The sequence below is a fragment of the Ceratotherium simum genome, chromosome 5 (assembly GCF_057802395.1).
Source record: "Ceratotherium simum simum isolate JZ-2026a chromosome 5, ASM5780239v1, whole genome shotgun sequence".
Lineage (NCBI taxonomy): Eukaryota > Metazoa > Chordata > Mammalia > Perissodactyla > Rhinocerotidae > Ceratotherium > Ceratotherium simum.
In genome coordinates, this window is record NC_141904.1 from 54,499,043 (window position 1) to 54,516,800 (window position 17,758).

At 47.8% G+C, this 17,758-nt stretch overlaps 1 protein-coding gene across 8 annotated transcripts in view; it reads left to right on the forward strand.

The window, feature by feature from the left end:
* CACNA1D (calcium voltage-gated channel subunit alpha1 D) overlaps nt 1-17,758 on the forward strand; it is a 340,557-nt gene that overhangs the window by 290,083 nt on the left and 32,716 nt on the right. For 6 of the 8 annotated variants that reach the window (XM_087431185.1, XM_087431184.1, XM_087431188.1 and 3 more), the window contains 9 exons: nt 709-792; nt 1,257-1,340; nt 8,380-8,424; nt 8,836-8,964; nt 11,353-11,418; nt 13,027-13,118; nt 14,301-14,460; nt 15,042-15,169; nt 15,302-15,398. In XM_087431185.1, the coding sequence (XP_087287311.1) occupies nt 709-792; nt 1,257-1,340; nt 8,380-8,424; nt 8,836-8,964; nt 11,353-11,418; nt 13,027-13,118; nt 14,301-14,460; nt 15,042-15,169; nt 15,302-15,398 (885 nt within the window). The remainder of the gene's footprint in view (nt 1-708; nt 793-1,256; nt 1,341-8,379; nt 8,425-8,835; nt 8,965-11,352; nt 11,419-13,026; nt 13,119-14,300; nt 14,461-15,041; nt 15,170-15,301; nt 15,399-17,758) is intronic. The other 2 variants (XM_087431186.1, XM_087431187.1) reach the window with 2 other exon arrangements.

A 17,758-nucleotide genomic window follows, 5' to 3' on the forward strand; every position in this document is an offset into this window, starting at 1 on the left:
TGGCTTCCCTACAGAGCCCCCATCCCCACAATGCAGACTGAGTTTCTTTGCCACAACTCTGTGCCTTAGACTGTGTGTATTGCTGTGCCTTTCTCCCTGTAAGTCATTGCCCCCTGTCTGTGTCCTTGTGAGACTGAGAGCTCTGGGAGGACAGGGACTTGTCTCGGGCATCCTGCCACAGGGCACAGCTTTTGTAATTCTTGTTGGACAGGCAAGGGGAGGGAAGGGTTACTAGTTTGTTTCAAGGGCACAGAAATGAGATCATGTCAGATGGCCGGTCACAGTGCTCTTCAAGTGGGAGAAGAGGAGGAAGAGGGGTGATTAGGGACCCTATGCAAGGAAAGGGAGGGCCTTACTCTTCCATCAGCTTCTGAGGGTTTGGGATTGTGACCCTGGTGCCAGGGCAGGGTTGCCAGATGTCTTCCTCTGTCCTGCAGATATTCTGTTTGGTCTGGTACTGCTCAGGGCCATGGTTCTGCATTGTGTGTGTACGTGTGTGCATGCGTGCACCCTCTTTCTCACATGCAGGTACACACACTCCCCTGTGTCCCTTTCCACCAGTGAACAGTATTGTTGCCTCCCCTTGGCTCTCCCGCCCCACTTGGTTGCCATGGGTGCTGCGGGGCCTCGGATGTGTCCCCATATGGTCTGTGTGGCGTTTCATTCATTGGTGCTCATAAACGTCTGCCCCCTGCCTGCTCTGTCCAGGGGTATTTTAGTGACGCCTGGAACACGTTTGACTCCCTCATCGTAATCGGCAGCATTATAGATGTGGCCCTCAGCGAAGCTGACGTGAGTACGCACCCGCCTGTGGCCGCCCGCCTCTTGTGCTCTCTCTGTCTGTGCACATTCCCCTTCTGCCCCACACTGGCATCACCTGGACAAGTCACAGATCCCAATTTCACTTGATCTAAACCGGAATTGTCTAATGAGAGCTGTGGAAAAGAGGCCATTGAGATAGAGCCTTATCCTGGGCCTTTTTGGACACCAATAACCTTTTGGAGGACTGACTATGTTGCAGCATTACGCAGGTCACTGGTAGGCAGGGCATGATAGGTGTCTGTAATTGTTTTTATTTGCTATGTCGGAAGCAATCCCCAAAGTGACATGCCTATAATACGTTTGGTTTAGGGTGACTTTTCAAGTAGCCGGGTGGCATAATGCTAGAATGTTCGCCTTTTATAACACTGTCATTTTCTTCTTTTTTCCTATTGTGCCTCCTCTCCTCTGTGGCTTCTGAATGCTTGCCCTAACAGCACTATTTCACTGATGCATGGAACACTTTTGATGCCTTGATTGTTGTTGGTAGCGTCGTTGATATTGCTATAACTGAAGTGAATGTAAGTAGCAAACTTTGTGTCCTGTAATGTGATTGTTTTCATTAACTCTGACATGGAGGAGACTAGAAACCCCACCCCTGGATCTCTGGGCATCTTAGAAATCCATGCACATACTTGTTTAGAAAGACTAAGAACATTCTATAGTCTCCCCTCCCTCACCCCAGCCCCCTCCCCTGAAAGAGAGTGGGGAAGTAAATGTAGAATTGCCATTTTGAAACGAAAACATTATTTTAAAAGAAGACCTTGTGAAAATGTTAAGGGCTAGGAGTTAATTATGTGAGTATGTGAACATTATCACTTGCTAGCTTTGTGACTTTGGCAGTCATCTGATTGCTTTATGCCTTGGTTTTTCCAGTTGTAAAACGGGGTTCATAACATGTGCCCTGGTACCCACAGTGGTTATGTGAAGGCACGGGAGGGAAAACCCACAGCCGTGCCCTGAGCACGTGGACATGCCACTGGTGTCCTCAGTTATACCCTGTGTCTGCTAGGTCTGACTGGTGACACTGGGGAACAGTCCATCCTAGCTCCCCAGACAGTGATGCAGGTTGAAGGCTGCCCTGGACCAGGGGCAGGAGGGCCCAGTGCGTATCAGGGGATACGTCAGGATTCCTTTGCTGCACTCAGTTGAATCCTTTGACGAAGGAACGAGTGTAGTAGCAGCATGGTAGGTGGAGCCAGCCCCCTTCAAGAAGCATCCTGAGAGCCCTCTTTCAAAATTAAGAGGCTCGAGAAAGGGAAGCACTGCCTCCCACCAGCTCCTCTCGGATCTGACCCATGCCTAGGCCAGAGGGCCTGAGGCAGGCAGAAATGGCCCTGCCCACTTGGTCTGTCCCCAGCTCATCAGCAAGTCTTAGTGGGTGTCCAGTGTGTGTGCCCAGGTTGTGCAGAGCCCTTCGTGGGGCTGAGCGGAGCATGGGGCGGGACTGTGTGCAGTGTTGGCTTTCTGTTCCATGTTGCCAGCCCGGCCCTCCTCCCTCAATGCCTGGCTGGGAAGGGGCCATCACGCTCTGCCTGGCTGACATCTATGTAATTATATGGTCCATCCTGGTGCCTAGACTGCCTGCATCAAATAAGAATGATGAAATCTCTTTATGCCACTGGTTTTGGGTCCAGGCTGATTCTGGAGTGTAGAATAGTGGGACAGCCGCCAGCCTGGCAGCCCCGAGACCTGGCAGGGGCTAGTTTAGTCCTGGTTTAAAACTGGCTTGTTGGCCCCAGGCCTCAGTTCCCTCGTGGATCAACCGGGGTAAATATCTACCCTCCTTGCTTCTTAGATACATTGTGATGATAAAATGATATGAATATTTGTGAAAATACTTGCTAAAAACCCAAAGTGTTAGGGAGATACTATGGTATTATTTTAAATGTAGATTTTCCATGTAATAATAATGAAATGGACTATAAGACATTACCATGTCCATGAGGGTGTGATTTAAGCCTTGTGACACCCAAATTCATGCTATGACAAGGTATTAAAATGGTATTTTACTAGACCTAGGTACATATGTCCCCCAGCCTCCATCAGCCCAGACTTAGTAAATTCCACTTTATGTGAGATATTCTGTAAGTCAGCTATAAAATTGCCGTTCATTGTGAATTATGCTTGGTTATAAAATAATCTGATGCTAATGGGAGAACAGCAGGACCCTCACTGGGCTGCTTTGGGCTCTCTCCTGAGTTTATGACCAGACTCTGCCTGCTTAATTATCTCACAGTGTCAAGTGCTTACAACCTAAATCCAAGAATACTTACAGGAAAATTTTGGAACCACCCTTACGTCAGTCAGAGACAATCTAGAATGGAAGTGAAATTATAGTGACTACCATTTCACCAGGTCTCCCTGGAGCGCTCAGTGCTTACAGTGTTGTGCAGGTGGTGGGTGTAAATGCTTCGTTTCTGGGTACCAGAATGTGGCCAAGGTTTGTTCACCAGGTGAACAGCCCAGCTCTCTAACACCTGATCCACCTGTTGGCCGGTGTGCTCGGTGACGGCACATGCCTGGCTTCCTGGCTGCCTTGCCGTGTGCTGGGGCAGGAGCCCATGGCAGCTGTCCCTTCTGGCCCAGCATGCTCATCAGTGTCCCAGACATGTCCGTCCTCGCCTTTCATCAGTTAGGAAAGCCACGAGTCTGTAAAAGCCCACACTAAATTTTTTAGTTAGCATTTGACATTGGGTGTCTGTACAAAACAGGCTTTCATTGGCCCATTTTGGCATTCAGTCAGACTTTCAAAATCACTCCGTAAACATTCTCTTACTGGTTTTCAGTAAGTGACCTTTCCCCTGGTCAGATGTAGCCCGAGACCACACCGTCCTCAGCCAGTGGCGATGCCAGTTCTCCGCCCTGGGCCGGTAGGATACCACCTTAGGAGAGCTCAGCATTTTTGTGCTGGGCCTCATTGCAGAGGGAATGCCTAAGGCCACCTTTTCCTTTATTCAGTCTTTTGACACGTGCTTATTGGGGATCTACAATTCGTAGGCCATGGGCACAAAGATAAAAGAGACTGGGTGTCCTTACCCTCTGATGGTGTAACTATCCAAGTGGAACTGTTGATTCCTACGCCCCCTCTCCACACACGCTGGGTCCCCAGGGGGAGTGGCGCACATCATCTCCCTTGGTGGCCTTGTCCCCAAGCTCCTGGGTCAGCTGAGCATGAACACTGTTGGTCCACTGTTGGCTGCTTTAGCTGCCATAAGTCATGATTTTTTGCAATATTTAACTTGCTGTGCTCTCTCCCCCAACCTCTGTTGATCTTTCTTTTCTGTTCCTAATTGATTTTCATGTTGGTTTTGTTTTTAGAAAATTGTAGCGGCAAGTATATATAAACATATATACGGTGAAGTCGTTGCTGAAGCAAAAGCACTTTAAAGACTTTGTGCTCATTTTGCTTCCCCACCTTTGGTTTTCACTGAGTTTCACAGGACATGCTGTTGGTCATGGTCATCTAAATTGTTTCCCATCCCATATTTCATTGTCTCCAGCCTGGGGACTGAGCTGGGGCCTGAGCTGGGGCCACCTTGGTCAGTTACACTTGGCTCTGTGACATGCCAACACAGTCTTCAAGAATGAATGATCTGGCCTGGAAATGAGGAATCGAGCTTGCGTTTGTATTCTTTGCAAAAACATTTTGGATGGCCCTTTCCGTTGTCCTGCCTGCACGCTCACCTGGCCCTCTCTATCCTGCTGCCCTCTCCCACGGTCCCCACCCTGCTTGATCCTGGTTTGATAGCTCTCATGGACTTGTGTTCATCACATTTGGTCATAACATTCCCCAAGCTGCTAAAATGTCAGATGAGGACTGGCAGGCTCACGTTTGCTCCCTCTTTGGTGCCAGTATGTTCCTTGAATGGTGAAATGACCTAGCATCTTATTCTCCATAACCTGGGAATGGCTGTCTCTGACATTTAGTCTTTACCCATTATCATCATTGCTGGGAAAGCAAAATGTGGGTTTAAAAGCCATGTCTGCCTTGTTATCACTTACTGAAGAGCATTTAAAAAGTCAGTAGGATGTCACTCCCAGGGATTGTCCCTGACTTCTCAGGTACCCAGTTTGGACCAGGTGGCCAACAGTTGCACTCAACTTCTTGTTCTGAACCTGTGGGCAGGTTGTTCAGCCCTCCGTTCTGTATGCTGACCCTTTTCTAGGGACCGGGTCGCTGGTTTCTGGACACAGACTCAGCAATCCCAAATACAGAAGCCTTCCCTCCCAGAGTTGTTACATGCCAGGTCAGAAGTAGTCAGAGGGAGCCTCCCCCAAAACACTGGGCTCTCCGGGATGCCTCAGGTTACCTGGTTCTGGGATGCTGGTTTGCTTCCTGCCTGAATTCTCTCAGCTTTTCCAGGAAAAGGTACGAATTAATGCGGAAAGAGCAGGCTGATCCATTTGATTGCACGTGGGAACTCAGGGCTTGTTTGCCTCCTTGCAGGGGGCTGGCCCCAAGCCTGTATCTCAAGAGCCTGCTTGGGAGCCTGTGAGAACGGGCTGGAAGGAACCTCAGGAGAGCCCCAGGGATCGAAGGAGCTTTCTGGATCCTGGCATAGAGTTTGGCCTCCTGAGGCTGAGTGGCCATCTCCATGTAGGGGTCCCAGATGAAGTATGTGGCATCTCAGGGGTGCAAGGAGCTACTGAGGTCATCTGGTCCAAACCCTGAGGTGACACTGGGATTCCCTCTTTAAAAACTGATCACGCAGCCTCTAGCAGCTGTCTTTGGAAAGCTACCTGAGGGTGCGTCCTTCCTCACTCTCATGTCCTCTAAGGGGTGTCCTGTGGCTGATGCCAGGAGTCCAGCAGAGCATCAGCTCACTCATGTGCCATTTCCACCCTTTACCAGCTCCCTTTGTTTCCAAGCCGCCTCCATCCTTTGAAAGGAAGATGTGGATGGAGTCTAATCTCTTTGCATTCATCAGAGGACTGAACCCTCATCAATTCCAAAAGAACCCACTGCTCAGCTCTAATGGTTCCACTCTCTGGCCACTCCAGACCTAAAGGGAATTAGCCGGTGTGGGTGACCAGGTGAAGACATGGCCTACCTCTACCCTGGTGTAAGACTGCAGTTCTCAGCTCTGGCAGCACATAAAAATCACCTGGGAGCTTCTAAAACCCCCAAAGTTCAGACACACCCCAGAGCAATTAAATAAGCATCTTTGGGGTGGCACCTAGGCATCAGATGGTGTTAATGATCCCCAGGCAGTTCCAGTGTGCAGCCCAGAGTGAGAGCTGGCCTGCTTTTTCATCAGGCTGGCATTTGTAGTTTGGGCAAAGCCATCCTCAGAGTTCCTCCAATTTGTAAGATATTTTGGCAACTTGCACTGTCCCCCAATGCTACCAGTGACATCCTCCCCTGCAGCGGTCCTCACTGCCCAGTGTGGCATGTGGGGAAAGGGGAAGTGTCACAGGCTGGACAGGGGTGCGCGCAGCTTGGTGTGCCATTTGCTCTTTCCTGCCTTTCTTGCATGTTGTGCTGCCTTGTGCCTTCACAAATGCTGTCTCCTCTTTATCTTTGTTTTTTTTTAAACAAAAGAATATCCAGGGTTTCAAGTTCATAGCCCAAGATTTGTCATACTTCAAAGATATCAGTTGAGAAAGAGATGTGCACTTCAAAAGTCAGTCTGGCCACGTCGCAAGGAAGGAGGTGGTGCAAGATCTGTCAGATTTGGAGCAGGATAGGGAGTGGCAGGCAAAAGAGGCCTGGGCCAGACGGTGGCCAGAAAGAGTGTCTCCCCGACCAGACCTCCTTATTCTCTTACAGGTCCAACACACAAGTTATGGACATTTCAAAAGTATACTGGAGAGTGCTCTGTCTTATGCACACTCTGGTCCCCTTGAGCATCGGCACAAAGATGCGTGCGTGCACACGCGCGCACACACACGCACGCACACACACACACACACACACACACCCTCACCCTCCAGCTGCATGGGCGAGACTGAATCCTCCCTGCACACAGCTTTTGGGATGATGGTGTGGGAAACAGTGAGAACTTTGGAAAACGAATTCCTTCTTTTGTTAAGGTCTTGAGTTAAAAACCATCATCTGTCCCTTTAAGGAGATGTTATTTGTTTTGAGGTGAGATAATAGAAGAAGAAAATAAAAATAGTGACCCTGGGCTGGACAAACCCATTGAGAGTTCACATTCTGAGCATCCCAGGTGAAGCAGGGACTTCTTTTTAACCTTATCAAAACCTGTTAGTCCTGGGTTCGTACTCTCATTGCTAAATTTCGCTTGTGATATGATGTGCCCAACCTCCTTATTTTCTATGAATTTTATAGAATTTTGTGTTTGATGTCAGGAGGCAGCTGTTGATGAGAGTGAGATCTGAGAATGGAGCCCTTACTTTCCCTGTATCCCCAGGGAAGAGAACCCATCAGATTAGCGTGCACATCCCTGCATGCACACAGACCCCTCGCTGTACAGACACACCATGCAGAAAGGCCCCCTAGGAGCTCCAGGCTGCACCCAGACATTCTGGGCCCCCCACTAGAAGAGCTCCTTCCTCGTTGGTTACCAGGTAAACCAGCTGCTTCAGTGGGGGTGACCCTACTGAAGGGAAGAGAAAGGCCATCATCTCCCAACTCCTGTTCAGCCCTTACTGTGTAGTTTAAAGATGCCTCCTGATGTTTGTTAGAGTTTGCTTACAACCTCTTAGCATTCTCTTAAACACTTATTGGACACCTAATAAGTGCCAGATACCATGCTGGGCACTGAGCAAAGTGAGGCAAGGTCCCTGCCCTCTGGGGGCTCACAGCCTGAGGGGGTGACAGGTGCATATAGGGCGATGAGTGCTGTGATTCTGCACCCTGGGGCTCTAGCGACAGGAACCCAGCCAGACTGCAGAGGAGGCAGAACTGCTGGAGCTCAGGGTGAGCTGGTTCTGAGCTGTTTCTTCCCGAGATACGTGCAGAGCCGAGCGTTCTCTTCTCTGACAGCAGTCTGAGCTGTAGGTTGGGCCGTGAAGGCTTCTGCAGGGAAACCAGCCTCTTCTCCTACTTACACTGACTCAGTCTGTCCAGCTCCTCGGCAGCCCTGTCTGAGAGGGCGTCATCGAACACATCCTGCCCAGGCATGCGACCCCAGAACAGACTGTGGTCCAGGAGGTCTGTGGGCTGCAGCAGGTGCCCCGATTCTGCCTCATATGATAGAGTCCTTCTGTTCCTCAGAGTTAGGAGTGGCCTGCTGCTGAGACCCACAGTCCTGCCTAAGCAATCTCCCCATGAGAAGCAGAGTCCCTCTCTGCATTTCTGTTTTTAGGGACACTGAGGTCTTGCAGCATTACCTTTTATTGGATGTCTGTCAGCCTTGGAGCAGCATGTCCTGGGCTGTGCATTAGAAAGTAACATGTCGGCGCCTGTGTCAATGGCTCCCCAACCTCAAGTCCAGTTCCAAGCAGTGCCCCTGGCTTTTTCTCAGGGAGGGAGCAGGCGTGTGGTCCTAGGACATTAACCACAAATTTTTCGAAAGGGGGAGGGTATGTCCTCCTGAACCACTGCTTTATTCCTGGTTCATTAATGCATTTTCAATCTTTGATTTCTTAAAGCCAACTGAAAGTGAAAATGTCCCTGTCCCAACTGCTACTCCAGGGGTAAGATCAGTGACTAGTCCCCAGGGGCTGGGCCTTTTCCTTGAGTTTATTTGACCATGTCGAGTTTTCCACTAGTTTTTCTGTATTCTCCATGATTGTCCTTCCAGAACGGTGTCTGCAGTGGTTTGCATTCGTCATTAGTGTCCAGTTCTCTTGACCAGTCCAGCGTTCTCCTCTTAACACACCAGACCACGTGGACATGCATGTGCTGTGTGGACGCAGTTTTCCAAGCCCTGTGTTGTTAGCATGTAACTTTTCCTTTCATATCATGCTTTTTAAGGTGAAAAGGCCCTAGAAACACATCTTCAATTCTTACCTCTGTCACCTTTGTTTGCATCTGTTGCTGTTTTTCTGAAAGTGTTGCATGTTCTACTTTCCATTGGGTTTGACCTCTCCATGATAACCCTTCAGAACTCTGAAGAGAGCAATAGAATCTCCATCACCTTTTTCCGTCTTTTCCGAGTGATGCGATTGGTGAAGCTTCTCAGCAGGGGGGAAGGCATCCGGACATTGCTGTGGACTTTTATTAAGTCCTTTCAGGTAAGAGCCATGCCAAGGGCTTCTCTATTTGTCTTTGAAGATCGTATGTAAGTCAGTGATTGTCCCTTGTCGTGGAGGATCCAGACTCCCTTCTGCGTGACTACTGTGACCACCTAAGTCACGTGAGAACATGAGAATATGGAATGCTGGAGAGACCCGGAACCAGCATTACTTGGGTAAATCAGATAGGATTACTTGCTTACAGGAAACAAAAAAGAAAGCAGTAAGGACCAGCAGCTGAGAGATCTGCAACATTTCCAACACTGATAGAGATGAGGAGCCTCCAAGCTCCTCAGTCCTCCCCCGAATCCCCAGTGGTGAATGGTGATGTTTGAGAGTGAGGGTCCCAGCAGATCCCTGGAAGCCTAACAGCCTCTTGCTAGGATGGCTTATCTTCGTAAGGCTGCAACAGTCCTGTCTGTCAACTAATCTAGATACGAATCAGAGACCACTTCGCCTAAGCCAGCACACCATCACCATCTCCAGGTTATCCATTGCCTGAAAGGATTACAGAGTTGAGGACATTTAGGCATAAGCCAAGTCTCATTTGTCATCTATGATTCTCCAGGCTGGTGCAGCCTGTTTCTCGTCTATTCTTGAACAGAATCTGGCTTCTCCTGTACCTTCCAGGACCCTACCCAGATAGTCTAGTCTTCTGCACTAAATCCATTGGGTTATAGAAGGGTACAGATTCTTGTTAAAAGGTGCACCCACATAGGGAATTTGTAGATACGCACAAACATCAGAAAGTGAATCATGAATCTTTGTTTCTTTATTATTTGACTATTTTTAATTCAAAAGTCATAAATATTCCCATTAACAAATGAAGCTATCCACAGATGTATAAAGAAAGAGTTCACACTGCCACCCTCCGTCTCTGAGGGAACCAGTGTCAGCATCCCAGGAAGCATTTTTCTGCGGTGGGAAGGATTTTAACACATAAAGAGGAGAAGGGATCGCATCTGGGGAAGGAGGTAGATCCAAAAACTCAATGAAGGAAAATCACAAGTCCTATTGGGGAAAATGAGGTTGTAGGAGGAACGGGAATGCAGCTGTGAGAGAAGCCGGGCGAAGTGGGGGGACTCAGACAGGTGAGCTATGGTCTTGGTGAGAAATGAAATCGTAGACAGTTGTTATTAATATAAAATACCAAAGTTTCTGATTGAACTGCTATAAAAATAGAATGAATTCGTGCAATAATGTCATTCTTACTCACTTTTAAAGAAATTATTAAACTTTTTTTTTTTTTAAAGATTTGGTCACTATAGATAAATTCATGTCACAGAGTAGTGGTTCATGAAAACTGAGAAACAGTACCAACAAAATCCCTAAATATTTGGTAATCTAGGAAGAAAATGTATATAGGTATGGTGAGGAAAGCCTGAAACGAACCCTGTGGGACTCTGTTAACCAGTCCAGCTGTCAGGATGGTGCTACTGCACCAGACCAGGCTGGTAGTCACAGATCCAGAGCTGGCACACGTCGGAAAGTTTTTTAGCCACTGGCTTTCTGATGACCTTTCTTGGGTAGGAGAGAAAGTGGATGCTTTAAGCATATGTGCTTGGCATTAGTTTAACAGTCTGGGCACTCCGTGGAGGTGTGCCATATACATGGACATCTCTGTCACGTGTGATAAGGTAGAAAAGCAGTTGAGAAACATTGGTTAAAGGACCAGGAGTCTAACCCGATCCATCTACTTGTATTTAACATTCCTAAGGAGATCCCAGGCTTGGCAACCACCCAGCTAGCTTGTTTTCTTCCCTAGCTCAACCCCCAACTCTGTGGTCCTTTCAGAAAGTGTGCATTTTAAGAAAGGTGTCTTGCTTTCTACAGCAACAGCCAGAAAGTGGTTCTTCCCCTCTGACCCAGTAATTCCACTCCTAAGACTTCACCCTAAGGAAATACTTCAGCAGACACAAGGTGATTTTGCATAAAGGTGTTCCTTTGCAACATGATCTACAATAGCCCCTCGCCCCCACCCCAAACATGCCCACAAAAGAAAGTGGAAGCAATCTAAACGTCCATGTTCTGGAATGGTTTGATCAATTGTGATAATTTCAACAAAGAGATCCAGTGATGAATTTAAACATTATTATGAGAGTGATGTGTCTGCCTTGACACTGTTTAGGGTTAGGATACACCGTTAATGACTGTGGAAAGCACATCCTGCCTGCAGCTTCATAACACTAGGTGTGCATGTGGCTGGTATACTCAGGACTGAGGTCATGGTGCTGGGCTGGGGTTTAAAAAGTCCTTCCTCACTGTTGATGTCCTTTTAATATAACACGGAAAAGAAAAGCATGTGGCCCCACGTGGGTCTTCAGTCTGTGCCTGAGCAGTCACAGGGGCAAGAGGCCTGCACTGAGCCACGTGCTTCCTCTGTTCCAGGCGCTCCCATATGTCGCCCTTCTCATAGCCATGTTGTTCTTCATCTATGCAGTTATCGGCATGCAGGTAAGCTCCAGCCACCTTTTCCCAGGGTCCCCTCTGCTGGGTAGCCCCAAATCTGTGGCAAGATGTACCTTGGTGAGGTGGAATGGAAAGACAAGGTCATGATTTTTCAGCGAAATGCCTTGGCTGCTGAAGAGATATGGAGATGAGAAAGCTGTGGCTCCGTAGGAGAGTTCCACAGGAAAGAGCCTGTGCCAGAGAGGGCCAGGCTGAGAAAAGCAAGGAGAGGTTGGAATATGCCACAGAAAGCTGGAGTTAGTGGTACCCCTCATCTCCAGTCTGAGTCTTGGGAGAGTCAACTGATTGAGAAAACACATAGCTGATTTTAGGAATCAGGAAATGGTTCTTGTAACCAAGTGAGATTCTCACTTGAAACAAACTATTTCCAGATGCTGTGGTGAGGGCTGAACTGGAACTATTATCTTGCCTCAGTAGCACCCCTTAGGAAGAAGCATGAAACCAGACCTTTCTGTGACCCTGGCTGAGGGGCTGCAGGATACTACCCAGCTCCTCTTGGGGTGGGGAAAGGGAGTGGGCTTCATTAACAGCTAAGCCCTAACATGAAGTGGGTAAGTAGGGGGCAGAGCCTCCAGGAGGAAAGGGAGGTGGCGAGCAGCGTGTGGCGCTGGACCTCCTGGTTGGCCTCTCCGCCACATGCTCCGCTGGTTCAGATGCCGTCTTTCAGATAAGGGAGGGCTGTGAGTGACAGAGGTGAAGTATTCCAGCGCGGGGAAATGGTTGTGCTTATTTTCTTATTGTGAAGCCTAGAAGCACTTGCAAGTTACTATGAATCTTCTCAGGAGTTATGAACAAAGAGTCAGCACACATGAGCCCCTGTAATTCAGCAGCATGTGATGCTGTGTGCCCTGAAGGGTCTTGTGTGACACGATGTTCTCATACAAAACAAGAGTAGTCTCAGGGAACCGTAAACCACGTTGCACATACCACCATGGGTCCTCTGGAGAGGCTTGGCCAGGCGTCAGTCTTCTAAAATGTCAGTCTGCTTCTATAATCCCCACAAGTACAGTATTTACTGACTTCCTCTGGCCCTTAAGGTAAAGCCCACAAGCTCCCACCCACGGTCCCCCACGCTTGTCTGCAGCCTGACCTTTATCTCTCTGTGCACACTCAATCTTTTCATTTCCTGGTGCACCTGTGCATGTCGCCTCTGCTCCTCTGCAGGCGGTGCTCTCTCTGCCTGGAACACTCTTCACCCTCCTTGTCATCTGGTAGGCTTCTACTTACCCTTCAGTTCTGGACCTAAATGTCACTCTCCCAGAGGCCTTCCCTGGCCCAAGCCTCCAGCCTCAGATATGTGAGCCTGTTCTGTGCTTCCCTGGCTGGCTGGACCCTCCCAGCTCTTATCAGGAGGGGTAGCCTGTCTAGTCACCTTTGTGTCCTCCCCAGGGTAGGAACTCCTTGAGGTGAGAATGTGCCTGACTTCACGGTGTTCCCAGTGGTTAGCACAGTGCCCGGCACACGGTCGCGCCCAGCACATGTTTGTTGAATGAATGAAGTGCCAATCAAACTTGAATCAGTTCTAAATTCACATATGGGGTTGTCTTTGTATGACAAAATCTATTCTTTTTTTCCTAATAATTCTCCACTTAGATGTTTGGGAAAGTTGCCATGAGAGATAACAACCAGATCAACAGGAACAACAATTTCCAGACCTTTCCGCAGGCGGTGCTGCTGCTCTTCAGGTAACTGAGTCTGGCTCGTCCTGTTTCTAGCTCTGGGCTCCAGAGTGACAGAGGACACCTGTTGTTAAAGCAGTGTGGCCTTTCCCGGTTGATCCCAGTTGTGTTTGTTTGTATTCTTAAACAGAGACCCTAGCATTTCAGTCACAGAGGAATTTTGCTGGACTGTTGAAACTGCTGTGGTCGTTCAGATTGTGACTGGCTTAAGATTTATCCATTTGGGAGTTAGTAGGTCTATGAAGACCACCTGGAGAGTTATAGGACATATGCGTATGCATGGGAGCATGTACTTAAACACAACCAGAAACATGGACATTTAACAGGAATGTAGAGGCCTTTTGCACAGCCAACGGAGAACATCCTAAGATGTGCAATTCAAATTTTGTGGGATTTACCCCAGTTAATTAACTTTGTAAACAAGGTACCTCAAAGTGAGAGAACTTTCTAGAAATCATACAAGTAATTTCTAATGACTCTAGTGACTAGATACCAAGTCATTCGCAAGTTAGGTAGTTTCCAGTTCTTTGCTTTCAACAAAATTGAACAGGAAACCAATGAAGTTGTCAGATGTTAGGTCATTAAAAAATGATTAATAATCATTAAAAATTATAATGTAAGTGTTTAAAGTAGAGAAGACACAAAAACAAACATCCATTTATAGAAAAGAATTGATGTACCTGTGTCAAATGATTGTTATAAATCAAAGGGAGTTGTAGCAGGGCCTCCACTTACTGAGATAAGTTGCATTTGAAAATAAGCAAGGATTTCAGATTTTTGCTAATTCAGACTGGCTTTTCCCCAAATTAGGTTTTGCTCTAATTAAAAATATTTTTTCTTGGGGCTGGCCTGGTGGTGTAGCAGTTAAGTTCTCTTGCTCCGCTTCGGCAGCCTGGGGTTCGCAGGTTCCAATCCCAGGCATGGACCTAGGGATTATATGTGTACTGCTCATCAAGCCATGCTGTGGCAGGCGTCCCACATATAAAGTAGAGGAAGAGGGGCACGGATGTTAGCCCAGGGCCAATCTTCCTCAGCAAAAAGAGGAGGATTGGCAACAGATGTTAGCTCAGTGCTAGTCTTCCTCACAAAAAAAAAAAAAAAATATTTTTTCTTAAAATTCCTTAAAAGTCTAAGCCTCAAATCCCTCCTTCCCCTACTAAAGCCCTTTCCTTGCTTAATCTAAAAAAGGTGTGCGACAGGTGAGGCCTGGCAGGAAATTATGCTGGCCTGCCTCCCGGGAAAGCTCTGCGACCCGGAGTCGGATTACAACCCCGGGGAGGAATACACGTGTGGGAGCAACTTTGCCATTGTTTATTTCATCAGTTTTTACATGCTCTGCGCATTTCTGGTAAGTGATCAGAATAGCTCCTCCTCTCGATTGACAGATGTTTGTGTAGCAGTTGGGATGCAGACCAATGATGTTGCCCCGTCAAATCGCTATGGGGTATTTTATGTTGATGAGCACTGTACCCTCTACTTGGCAGTGGGAGGTTTTTGCTTAATTAGGCGAGTGTTACTACCGCCTTTGTTGTGAGCAGGGATTTGGTGCTTACTAATCGGCTTCGGGAAGTCACCACCCCAGTTTCTTAGGCTGCTGATTCCTGTATAAAAATTTCAAAGCCACCACACGTAGCAGTGACTTAAGGGTGTGAGTTATTTGGTGACAATGAAGTTATAAAACTGCAGTGTACTTCAGAAGGCTAGATAATACATCCCCTCTCTTCCCCTGGGACTACACCAAGGCCATTTTGGAAAACTAGAAGCCTGCCTTTTTCTCAAACATGCTCTAGAAGGAATGTTTTTACAGCCTCTCTTGGAGAAATGGGTTTGAAAGTTTCATGACCCTTATAATTAGGAAGTACTTACTAGGATCTAACCCAATCCATCCCTCTACAGCTAAAGCCCGCTCCTTCTGATTTGCTTTTTCAGATCATCAATCTGTTTGTGGCTGTCATCATGGATAATTTTGATTATCTGACCCGGGACTGGTCTATTCTGGGGCCTCACCATTTAGACGAATTCAAAAGAATATGGTCAGAATATGACCCTGAGGCAAAGTAGGTTGAAAAGGATTCCATCTGGTTTGTGTGGGCTGTTTCTGGAATGTTGGCTGTGGTTTTCATGGAGAGTGGGATGGACTCAAAGCTCAGGCCAACTGACCTGGACCTCATGTCGTACTTTGTCTCCAGGGGGAGGATCAAGCACCTTGATGTGGTCACTCTGCTCCGACGCATCCAGCCTCCCCTGGGGTTTGGGAAATTGTGCCCACACAGAGTAGCTTGTAAGGTAAGTGTCCTGGTTGTGTGTCTGACAGCCTCTCTTGCAGGGGCTCCCTGCTTCATTCAACAACACTTACTAAGTGACACTCTGTCAGGCGCTGGGGCTGCAGAGATGAATAATATGTGGTTCCTGTCCTTTAGGAGCTCTCAGATATGTAACTCTTAGGACAGCCTGTCAGCCAACATAAGAATAGGAAGGGAATTATGTAATTTGTCATTGGGTGGATGGGGGGAAGGTGACGTTTGCATCAGGTCCAGAAGGAGAGAAGTAGGAGTTTGTCAGAGCAGGACAGTCATTGCAGAAAGGGAGCACAGAGAGTCCAGATGCAGAAGCAGGAGGATGGGGAGTCATTGATGTGGCTAGAACAGAAGAGAAAGTGGCAGAAGGGCACAGGCACAAGCTGAGTGTAGCTGTGAGAAGCCTTCTATGCCATGCTGAGTCCCGTGGAAGAAGCATGAGTAGACTTACATTTTAGAAAGTTGACTCTTGGCAATGAGAAGTAAACTGGAGACGGGAGAGCCCCCAGGAGAGCTGCTGTAGTTGTCTAAGTGTGAAGTAACAAGGGCCATGAGTGAGGGTAGGAAAGTGGGGATAGAGAGGAGGGGATGGCATAGAGATCTACTTAGGAAGGTGAATGGAGGAAATTTGGTGACCTGGACATTTCATAGCTTTTGTGATGGTGGATGTGGTGATGTATGGATCACGTGGCCCCTCTGCTGCCAGAGCTCTGTGGTAACCACTGGGCATGGGCTTCTTTCCTGGTGAGACGTGCATCCGGCCTCTCAGGGATGGATCCAGATCTCCTACCCGGCTTCCATAGATTTCACATCAGACCATGCTCTCTGTGAGCCATACTTGAGATTTGTTTTCCTTCCATAGAGCTCACAGTGACCCACGTTGTGTCAGTTGTTGCAACCTCAAAGGATTCCCCTTTTTAAAGGAGAAATGCAAGATTTGCCTGTTGAAACTCTACCTTATAGAAATCCAGCCAATCTGCCCAACAACTGGCCCCCTCCCCTCACAGATCCTGGGGGATTCTGTGGTCAGGGGTTTTACCTCTCCAGGTTCCTGGGCCAGCTCTAGACAGAACCCAAGGTAAGAGTGGAGTCTGCAATGTATTTCGGGCTTTCAAAGAACTCTTCTGAGCCAAGCTCCTCGTTTCCTGCCCTGCAAGTTCAGAAAGCCCCATTGGCAAATCCTTTGGGTCCTTGCTTCTCTTCAGCCTGGACTCTGGATGTGGGTACAGAGAATAAGCTGCAGAAATTGACTTTTTTCCCTAAGTTTTCCAGTACCAGCCTCTTTTCTGCTATCTAAAAGCAGGATAGGTTCTAGCTCATGGCTGTCGTCTTGGGTTCGCATTTCCAGACCCTTTTATGTAAAGGATCTGAGTGTCCTTAAGGCATCAAGTGGTCCGTTTTATGGACTCAGGAACTTGCCAGGAAAAGCAAATGAGTGTCCAGGCTATCCTGGCTGCCTCTGCTGGTTTTGGAAATGGGGATGGTTGGCAATAGGACTAGGAATTTAGATAGGATGAGTCATGTGAACACAAGATTCCAATTCATTAATAGGGAGGAGAAAAAGTTTCTAAAATATTTTTCTTGGGACACCTTGTCAGCCAAAATTAAGAAATTTGAAACTATTAACAATGACAAGTACTACTTCTTTAGCACCCACCGTGTGCCAGGCACCAGGCTGAAATCTTCGTGTCTATGATCTCCTTTAATCCATGGGCAGCCCCTTTGGTGTGGGCATGTCATCTGCATTTACAGGTGAGGTAAATGGGGCCCAGAGAGGGTGTCACTAACCCAAGTCCTCTCCAACTCTCTGTGCTGGTGTTAGAGGGACCAGGAGAGAGAGAAGAGAAGCAGGAAGTGGGGATCCTAGTCTGAAAGACCAAACACTCGGAGAAAGCACATGGACTTGTACAAAACACTACACAATGGTCTCACCAGGGCAGGGTCCTTGAAGGACACTCCCTGTGTTAGGAATGATCATGGACCCTCTGGGTTGAGGACCTAAATCCCAAGCCCTGAGCCTGGCTCGTTGTATCTGGCACATCATTTTACCCTCACAACAGCCTTAAGGATGTGCCCAGGATGGAGAGCTGACCCCAAGACACAGAGAGAGCTGGTTAATGAGAAAGAGAGAAGAATGCGGGAACAGTGCGTTGATTCAACAATTAAGGGTAACAAAATAAAACACACCATCTGAGTGCCAGCATTTGCATTTCATGACTAAAGCTTTAATCTTTGTCATCTCAGAGCCCTGCAGATGGTAGGTGCTCCCCAAATGGCTGTTGTATTGAATTGAGGGAAAGAGATGAGGGATAAACAGAATAAACATCGGGAAGGGATACAGCTGTCATC